We start from the raw sequence: 10,899 nt of genomic DNA, 5'->3' as shown, positions 1-10,899 counted from the left end.
CTGAAAATGAAAACAAATCAAAACAAAACATAAATTACAGTAAAACACCATATCTACTGTTTGTTACAATGGCTAAGCTTGAGACTAAAAACGTGAAGTTTGCAAAACAGTTCTGTTTTATTTTCACAACTCTCTCAAACTTGCAAGTTTCACTAGAAAAGATGTGCATCTTATATGTAGCTGTAGTAATCCTACCATAAGAAGAAAAACAATCCGAGCTATGGAACATAAACAATAGCTCAAAACACAACTTCTTGTATTTAAATGTAATTAAGCAGCGTTAACTTCCTGACATTTGAGACTGTCTTAGCTGTTAATGAAGTAAAACCTCACCATGAACCTGGGGGTTCAGTGTTACTGCCACTTCACAAACTGAGCAGCTGAAGTACAGAGAGAGATGATAAATGACTTGCCTAAGGTCACAATTCAAGACTGTGGCTGAGGCAAGAATGGATCCATCTCTCCTGAGACACCTTCTAAGATATTCACGTACCAAAACATATTGAATGCTCTTAGGACAGTCATTAAATATTCTTTTAATGACTTGTTTTTTTCCATCTTTCTAGAACAATTAATAAGTGCATAGAAAAATTTAAAGTAACCACTTTGCTACTGTTACTATGTTCAGATAAAAATTTTCTTTCTAGTATTTAAATAAACTGTAGTGGTGCATCAAGGGCTCTTCAGCACATTACATACACATATATGCACACACACAGATTCCTTCCCTATACAGAGAGAGAGAGAATCACCGCTGGAATAAAGAACTGTTCCGACAAAAGTGAATATCCATTAAATCTCAAATACAGGGTAGGTCTATTTCTAAGAAAGACTTCTGAGCAGTTGTTCTCAATATATTAACTCAAAATCACTTATGACACTACCTTAACTATTTAATTCATTTTTTAAAATCATTTATTAAAACTAATGTCACTACTTACCTAATCAATCATTTATATTGAAAAGCTGAAAAATTTCCATGGTAGAAATTATTACAAGTGTTTCTTCATTTAAATACAAATTGGATAGCAACTATCACCAGATAGTTAACACCTAATTCAAATGTTTTACGGAAACCAATTGCATGACCAGAAAATCATAGAAGAATTCTGTTTTAGAAAAGTATGTATTGTTTAAACATATCACCAAACTCTGAACATGACACTAACTTTTGACCTAATACTACCTCGCTTAACTTTTTCCTTTTAAGCCTGAACTCTGGAATAACTAAATTTTGTTTGGTATTACAACTGTTTTGAATAACAGACATTATTTAAATGTACTATGTTTATATAAAAGTTACCTATTTTTTAATTAGCTCATACTCAATGTAATTAACATCAATAATAACTTTCAGCTTCAGGGTTTTTTTAATAGAAATTATACATGCAAATTTGTAGTTTTATTGTCCCATATAGATTTTCTAGTTCAGAGCTTGAAAGCAGACAACTATGCATAATAATTCCCTATGTTCTCTCCTTGTCTTGAAATATTTAGTATGAAACAGAATATATTGAAAAATCAATAGGTAATTATTGGTAACTCAAAATCTGAGATAGTAGTTGTACTACTAATTCTAATTGCAATTATGTTTAAATTGGAGGCATAAAAATATTAAACCCTCTTTGCACATGTGATCTAAAATGAAAACATTTGAGGACACTTTATGTCAGGATTTAACTGATTCTGAAACACCTCTGCGCTGAGGAATTAGAACATTACTTCTAGTTCCATCTTATTAGAGATCATTCTACAAATTCAGGAGTCACAAGGTGTTGAAATATATCACTATACTTGTGAAAATAAAGCATATTCTAATAATAGTGTTACAGATAAAAAATTGCCCTACCCATCAACATAACTTTAAGGAAATAACGTATCAAAAAGCTACACAAAAGAAAAAAAAAAAAAAAAAAGAAAAAAAAAATCACAGTAGATTGGTTGCATACTAATTTGCAAACTGATGGGTGCAGCACAGTCTTTTATAGTCTAAATCTCTGCCTTTTCAGGCTTGCAAGTTCAGCCTAATCAAGTTTCACTAGAGATCTTTTAATGGAGATTGCTTGTATTCATAATGTAATACGTCTTTCAGATATTTCACCGGTGGAAGAAACTTCCAGAACCCTAAAACCAGAACCTCCTCAACGTCAATAATCACATATTCCAAAAGCCTTAAAACAGCTCTGAATTTGCCATGTTGTGATCAATCTATTACAAAGTAACATGCTGCACACTCTCATAATATTATTTCTCTCCTGGTTACCTGCCCTTGCATGAAACAACTACACACCACTTCCCCTTCATGCGTGTTAGTTTCTGACAGACAAGTTCACCTACTGTGAAATGCTACCATGCTCTTAATGACCTGTTTCTGGGAACACAGCAACCCCTGCCTTACTCAGCATTTGGGAGAAGAGCTCATTCTGCTTTAAAGCAACACATTTGTTTGAAAAGAGTGTCTGTAGAGATGTCTACATATTCAAACAAACTAATGTGAATAGCTTTTCAGTGGAACTGTATTTCAGTTTTTTGTAATTCCTTTAATTCTTCCATAAAGCCCATTAATTCTGTATTGTCATACAGCAGCTCAACATTTATTCCATAGAAGGAAGAATGAACTATTTTGCAACTGTATGCTTCCTTTACAGAACTGCCTAACGCATCCTACAAATAAGCAACAAAAAAACCAAAACCAACAAGAAGAAAAGGCAAGAGTAGGTAGGAAATGGAGGCACTTAGAAGGGAAGGGATTAATACCTGCTGCTCTCCTGCTCCCTTTTGTGCCCAAAATCCCTGAAGAAAAATGTGAGGCACGGAATTATGCTATCTCCCTGCTGAGGGTAGGGTCACTTATTACCATAGATTAATGTCTGACTGGAGTCCAAAACGGGCTTAAAGGCAGAGATGTTACAGGGCTAAGAACTAGACTTTCTTTCTATTATTTTAGATGCAACTATTTCTCCTTATAAACTCTCAGGTTAAAGTGTTGTTAGAGGACCCCCGGAAGACGTCCTTCAATCTAGCAACATCTTGGAAGACTGAGAAGAGGAACAGAACAGGAACAGAACACAACTGCAAGTACTCATATGGACCACAGAACTCCTACAGAAACAAATGTGTACTTACTGAAACGTTTGTTTCCTGACTTTGTAAACACGTTCATCTAAAAAAAGCTATGTCTTAACTACATTATTAGTAAAATTCAGTTCCATTAAAGTCTATGCAGTTTTTGATCATTTGTATCTGCAAACTGACTTTATATTCAGATTCTTTGGCTTTCTGAAATTCTTCTCATTAATGAATAATACATCAATTCTAAGCAGTCATCGTACCTGAAAGCTATTATCTCTGCTATACAGAATTCTCAGAGTAAACTAGCCATTAAATGCTTAATTTGTACAGGTCTTGCTCTTATGCCACTAATAAACGAATGCCTCGGGAGTAAGTCAAATGAGTCAGCGTACAGGATTTCATTTCTTTTTCTTTTTTTTCTTTTTTTCTTTTTTTACTGAATGAGCAAATCAATCACACATCAGTGTTGTAAATTTATGTGCAAAAGCATTGAAGTGCTTTACTACAAATTACAACGTAGAAACACGTTAACTAAACAATTAAATTCATACAATTAGATTTAGGAATATAACAACACAAAGAAGAAACAGAATTACAGTACATTTACAACACAAGACAAATACATGGAATTCATTAGAAAATATTGTAATAAATAATTCATGAATTATAGTGCAATTGATTTATGCATAAATATAACTAATTGCCTAAAAATCAGTTAACAAAAATCTGTCAAAAATCAAGGCAGCCACAGAGTTTTACTAAATTACTGCGACAATGGAAATACTGCAATTAAAAAACAAATACAAGTATTTGTACTGTAAACAACTAAAAAAATCAGTCTCACTAAAGTTAATATACAATTTAATATAAAATTGTCATTAGCTACCAGAAATGGTTTAAACAGCTTTACTGAGCAGTAGTTCTAAAAACAGAGGCACTGTTTTTTAATATAAAATACTTGAGAAACATTCAAATAAGTAGAAAGCATGTAGGGCTTGCTTTCACCTTCATTTAAAATTCTGCTGAAACACGGATTTTCAGAAATTGTCAATTACTAAGTAGTGACTGATAACAGAATTTATAAAACAGTTCAAAGTGTGTAATTTAAGTGACATTTAGTGGAGTCATAGGGGTTGGGGAAGGAGAATCTACACGTTTCCCTGCCTTTCCTTAGTTGTGTAATCAAAGGTTAGCCTAATAATTAGAAACAAATAATTCTGTTCCTTTAAACACTTACAGGTTGAGTATCATCTATAAACTATCAAAAAATATTTTAATATACTATTTCTGACCAAAAAATAAATACAAGTACTAAAATGTTGAAAATTAATTATAATATTACATTACAAAACTACTGAGCACTGTTAAGTCAATAGTAAAATGATCCCTGATTTTATGAATCCTGTTAAATTTTTGGTCAGGTCATCTTCTAAACAATATAAAAAGAGTACTGTCACTTGCCTTCAATAAAAACTTCGGACTCAAATTTATAATGCTGTCTGAGGAGTAAAAAACATCAGTATGGTACAAACGTTAGGCAATGTATTGAAATCCCAAAGTTTTGCAAGTAAAACAGAACTTTAACGTTTAACGTTTTTTTCAACTTCACTTTCCAGTGGGGATGCATTGACAATTTAATTCCTCTGGCCCTCACAAAATATGGCTTAATTCTTTTAAAAAGAAAGATGACCCTGACACCTGCTGTTTTTGACCTTGTTATCAGGTACAGTTCTGCTTAAAAAAGGATTCATTTTGAAATATGCAAGTAAACCTTAACCACTGAAGATTCAGTATAGATCTGAGACCAAAAAAGTGATACACTGTCTGTGCAGTTTCACTTGAATTCTTATGGATTACTCTATTTTAAAGTTTAAACTCTTATTTAAGGTTAATAAATATGGACGAGGTTTTGCCACTAATGTTGCAAGTAAGCTATCCAGTGACTTTAATGGCAAATTCGTTTAAAAATCAAGTTACCTGATGTAGCACGTATGTATCTAATGTCCCCTTTCTTTTATCATTAACCTACACAGGTGAAAATTTAAGTGCGAAAGAAAAAATTGACAATATGTACGAATGTGCACCAAATGTATAAAAGCTGAAGAATAGTCTTTTTCTATCTCAAATTATATGCATACAGACATAATTACATTTTGAGAGGAAAAGGGCATTTATGTTCTGTGTCGAATATATGAAGCAAGTCCCTGCTCTTCATATGCAGACACATACTTTGTGATAGTCCATGAAAAAATTGATATAAAGTCCAGTGTGAATACTTTGAAATCCATTTAAAAACAGTAATATGAAAGTAATTGGTCTCCCTTATAGTCTATTAAAAGTTATGTATTTAAAGTGAACTGCCTAACTTCTAACTACCAAATTTATAAAGAATTTATATTATTGAAAGTTTAAAACAGCTTCACTGTTTAATATTTGTATTTCTATCAAGACCCTGAACTGCAAATTTGGTTATTAGCAAAATGATAATGTAACTTGGTATTCATCTTGATAAACTGAAAAGGTTTTGAAATGTCACAGCAGCAAATACATTACAGTTACAGTGAGGTTTTTCAGTAGGAGTGTGACACAATCCTGAAATAAATTTTAAGTAGTCATAACATCAACTAACCAGCACATTTAAAGAAAACAAAACAAAACAAAAAACCATTCTCAAGCTCATTCTGTGCACCTTATGAACATGCTCTAAGTCGCATTTCAACTTCCTTTTGAAACCTTATAGGTCACCTTATTTTTCAAACTAAAAGAAAATTATGGTAAGGATTAAATTATGTTATGCTCTTAAGTATTCCATCTTATTTCTTATTTAATAATTCTATAACTACAGTAATTTCTCGGGTTTCGTAAGTGTACACTTTGTAAACACCAATTTCTTTCTAAACCACCAACAAAATTTTCTTAAAATGATAAAAGATGCAGTTTATGCCTGCTAACACACATTTTTAGTAAAGAAATGTTTCTTTCTTACTTGTATTGGATATTTAAGTCACAATTAACTTTTCTTTTTCTTTCACAGAATGTACTATATCCTACTAATACTTCACAAATTCACTTCCTGGTAAGGAACTAGCTTTTTTAAAAAATCCCTTGATTTGTATCATCTGAGTTACTTACAACTTACTGCAAGTATTCTGTGAAGTTTGTAAGTTTGCTAACCATAGATCGTGTATCTCTGTAATAAGATGGTTTGTTGAATGGGTAAAGTGGTTTTTCATCAATTAAAAATTATGCTTCACATGACAAATACTCGTTCTCCCAAAACATCTTTATGCTATTGACTACTAAATAAAACCTGAATCTTTTCACCTATTTATACAAGGATTATATTAAATACACACTATCAGAATTAAGTGAGGAACTCTATAATTCTGTCCACAGTGAAAACCCTGAATAAAACTATTTTTCAAAAGGCATGTATGTGGTTTTTGAACTGTATCATTTCACGTCTCCTGTCAGAGTGAACATATGTATTTCTCACACTGTGTGTGTATACAGACATACATACACACACACACACACACAAAACAATTTGCTAACAATTATTCTACACAGGCTTGCTACTAGTTTTGCAGCTGCCAGTCCCTGAATCTGTCATATTAAATAAGCCAGTGTCTGGTAAACGGAGTTTCTTCTTCGGCGGAGTCTTCAATGTTCCAGATCTTTCTTTTACTTTATATTCTAAAGTGCTGTGAGGTACCCCATAAATTCCTTGTGCTTTGGAAACACTCATTTTCCCACTCATTACCATTGCAATTGCTTCTTCCATTATTTCATGATCATACTGCCGATAGCGGCCACGTTTTTTTCTTGGCTGCTTATTATCTTTACGATCCAAACTATCTTCTGTATTTTCTGAGGTTCCATCTACCGTCCCATTCTTAGCATTAAGACACAAAGGAGAGAGGTCCCCATGCAGAAAGTAGGAATCAACACTTGAGTGAGTTACAGGTCCAGAACATTCAATTTTGTTCTGTTTAGGGAGTATATTTTTCAATTTTTGAAGAGCTGATCCTTCTAAGACTGAGGAGGTTTTAGAAACGTGGTACATAACATCCAGAAGACCAGCAGTATCAGACTGTGGTTTGGACACAGAACTTATTCTTAGCTGAGGAATTTTTAATTGTACAGTAGGATTCGTAGTTTCATATTGGAGATTTTCATTTTTTTCTTTAAATTGTGTGACCATTCTCTGCAGAGTTAATTGGTGGAGGTAACTGGAAGCTGTTGGGAATTTTAATTCTGAGGTTTCAAGTAGACTGAGTTTACTTTTTTCTGTGCGCTCTGCTTGAGCTCTTGCCCACAAGGCTACTTTTTGTAGGACTGCACAAGTTTCTTTACTGTCTTTAAATGAATAACTATCATTGAAATCTCGAGTTTTGTTTTTAAAAGGTGCAGGCTTTCCTGCTGGTAAGGCTTCTAAGTGGAGAAGTAAAGTTTTTTGAGGTATGCCATAAAGTATGCCTGCTTTATTTATGTCCAGTGCTCCAGACTGAATGTCTTTCAAAGCTTTTGAGAGCAAACCATCTGCAAACTCAGCACTTCTTTCCACATAGTCCTCTCTGTGTCTGTGTAGTCTCCTGGATGGATGGAATGAAACGATGGTAAACTGATGTATGAGAGACTCTCACACAGCTATGGAAGGGAAGGGTCCACTCCTTTATTATACTCCTTGCTTCGGTAACATCACTGCTTCTGATACTTTTAAGCCTTTGAGATGTGGTAGTTAAATGATTATCCTAGCAAAATGTTACAGTTCTGGTAGGACAGTGCAACAAAAATCATACGGTGGTTTCTATAGCAGCCCTTCCAAGAACTTTATATCCTATCTCAGTATTTGGTAATATTCTCATGTGCTTGCTATATTCCCTTGTTCACATGCTTGCAGAGCAACAATGTTATAATTTTAATTATACAATTAACGTTCCATTAAATACCCAAATCCTGAAGTTTTTGTTAGTAGAAACGTGACGTTACCGCTAAACAAGTAATAAAAGAGTCAACCCCCTCATAGAAAATTTGCAGCAATAAGTACATAACTACACACAAACATCCCAGACTTACACAAACTAGGCTTTCTACAACCATAAGGTAAAGTGTCGTAGTTAACAATCAAGTCCATTTTGGCAAAATGAAACACAGTTTTAAGAACTTCTAGCCGCTACTTACAGCTAATTACAAAGTCGTATCGATTTTTAAAACTTCTTTGTATCAGCAAATTAATAAAATGCATTTTTACACCATCCAACAAGTACTGCTATTGTATTCCTATTTGTAATAAGTTACTTTGTAAGATGTACAGGTGACAAAAAGGGTCCTGCTATGGCTAGTGGATGGGAGGATGTAAAAACTATAACAAAATCCAACAAAACAATGCATTTCTCTAGATTTGTGGCAGCTTGCAGCAGAGGCAACATTTTTCTCGCTGGATAAAGAAATTTAACTATTTGCCACAACACACCATAGCCAGAACCATGATGTAAGTACAAGTATGTTGATTAAGAGCTCTCTCTCTCTCGCGCGCGCATTCTCTTGCTCACATTAAGGAGTATTATAAATAATAGTCATTTAACTTGTTCATGTTAGTTGAAGAATTTTAAATCTAATATTAATGTGGTATTTTTTTGGTCAAAACCTGCAGTTTCCTAAGTGAATACTGAAAGAATAAATTTGCATTCTCTTCTACCATCCTACTATTTTAATTGCGTCTACGTAATCAATTTTCAGTTCATTTTTAGTAACATGAACTAAAGTTTGGTGATTGTTCTGATAACTTTTCTTTAAACAGAAAGAAATAAAAAAGACAAATGAAACATATGATATATACATAGACACACACTTATGAATGACACAAATTCTTTTGAAAGCAAAATATAAACCAAACCACGCGTGTGTGCCAGTATATACTAATATGTTATGAACATAAAACCTGACTTCAGAGAAGAAAGAGAAAACTCAGTTTTCTTTTACAACAGCCAAAGAGAGTCCTAAAAGTTGCTTACCCAGACACCGAGTTTTCAGAACACAAGGGATCGTATTTTGGCTCTTCCAACCTTGCGCTTTTCTTTGTAGAGAGATCTAGCACTCCATCCCCTGCAAAGAATGAGTAGTGATGACAGCAGTTTAAGGATAATCTCAGAAATTTTGTTATGAATCGTTTTTACCTATGGAAACATTTTTAAGCAGTTTATCTCGTAAAATTTCTGATGCCTTAGTTTTTTTCATAATATCATCTGTCTGTAAATGGTTTTGGATGATTTACAGTAAAACTGTCTAGAATAAAGAAAGAAAAGAAAAAACACGAAGAAATAAAATTTGAAAGAAGAATCAGTTCTAAGCAGAAACATGTGACTTTTCCTAAAAACCATGTATGCAAGGACACTACGCTGTTTACTTCCAAGGCAATGAGCTTCACATTATTTTGTATACACATACTGTAAACAAATCTGATAATGATATTAAAATGGACCTAATTAAATCATAGACTTACAGAATCACTCAGGCTAGAATGGTCCTCAGGAGATCTCCAGACCAATCTCCTGTTCTGACACCAGACCAGGCTACTGGATGAGTAGCAGTATCCCAATAAATGGGAAGAAAGAGAGCTCAAGCCATGTTTTCAGTATATGGGACCTAGGTCATTAAAGGTTCTAACAGTTTGTTTACACATACAACCTTGCTGCACCCACACAGATGTAATAATGTGACATCAGAACCAGAAGACCTAAACTGGTGTTTAACTTGACAGAATTAACTCTGTCAAGACGCTGGCAAATGTTTCAAACTCAGACTGGTTGTGACTCTGAGCTCTATGAATCTAATTTTGAGTTTCAATGCTCACAAGCAATCTCATTGCTGGTCCTTTGTACAGTAGTATCATTTTTATGTTATTATGTGTTATTTCTAAAATATTAACCAATTGCATATGCTTTCCCATAGCCTAGGATGTACAACATGAAACACTCTGAATTTCCCAAATGCCAGCACTCCAATGAGAATTCAGAAAAATTCCTAGGTTAACTCTGCTTTATTACCCATACTGCTGAGAAATGAGTTTTGTGAAAGAAGTAAATACCTTATTTTAGTCCTTAAAACAGATTTTGACCTGTTCTTGCCAAACAATCTTATGTTGGAAAAAACAGTTAAGAGAAAAATTAGCATTGTAGAAGAGGGGAAAGAATATTTATAAATATGCTACTTTTCAAGATGTCCCTTTTCTCCTAAACTGGTGCTCTTCAAAGTCTTCTTTAAACCCTAAGGATGGTTAAGGAAGCACTAGTTAACGCTAAATCAAGCTTTCTGAAGCAGTAATATTTCAGAAGGAAAAGCCAATTAAAATCACAACAGAAATATTCTGCAGGGACTATCCAGCCTACCCAGCTGAAAAATATTCCCAAGTCCTGTGCAACAGACAGATCTCATCTGTCATGCACTGTTAGTGACACAAACTATGTCAGCCTTTGTTTGTACGTTTGCTTTCACAATTTCTACCTGCAGTTAATTGATAGTAACAGGCACCACAACATAAAATGCTTAAGAGATCACTGGACAAAGTCACTAGAAAAAATACCATAGAAAGCTAACTCAAAGTTCACAACTCACCAGGTTGGAAAGAGCTAATCATTAGATCACTATCACCTGACTACTAAGAATAAAAGAGCACCAAGTATAGATTAAAATCAAAACAAACAGCAAAATGAAAACATGTTCTGAGATACACTGCTGAAAAAAACAAACGAACTTGTAACTGAAATAGAATCTTTTGCTACAGGCTTCAGAATATCAAGATAACAAATCTGGATGGCTCTATCT

At 33.7% G+C, this 10,899-nt stretch overlaps 1 protein-coding gene across 6 annotated transcripts in view; it reads right to left on the bottom strand.

Moving 5' to 3' along the window:
* Positions 1-10,899, bottom strand: part of LCORL (ligand dependent nuclear receptor corepressor like) — a 67,780-nt gene that overhangs the window by 17,917 nt on the left and 38,964 nt on the right. For 3 of the 6 annotated variants that reach the window (XM_015862621.2, XM_015862622.2, XM_015862625.2), the window contains exon 6: positions 9,090-9,180. In XM_015862621.2, the coding sequence (XP_015718107.1) occupies positions 9,090-9,180 (91 nt within the window). Of the gene's footprint in view, positions 1-6; positions 7,668-9,089; positions 9,181-10,899 lie in introns of those variants that run through there. The other 3 variants (XM_015862624.2, XM_015862623.2, XM_032444531.1) reach the window with 3 other exon arrangements.

The sequence above is a fragment of the Coturnix japonica genome, chromosome 4 (genome assembly GCF_001577835.2).
Source record: "Coturnix japonica isolate 7356 chromosome 4, Coturnix japonica 2.1, whole genome shotgun sequence".
NCBI lineage: Eukaryota > Metazoa > Chordata > Aves > Galliformes > Phasianidae > Coturnix > Coturnix japonica.
Note: the sequence above shows the minus strand (reverse complement) of the source record. Positions and strands in the feature narration are given on the sequence as shown.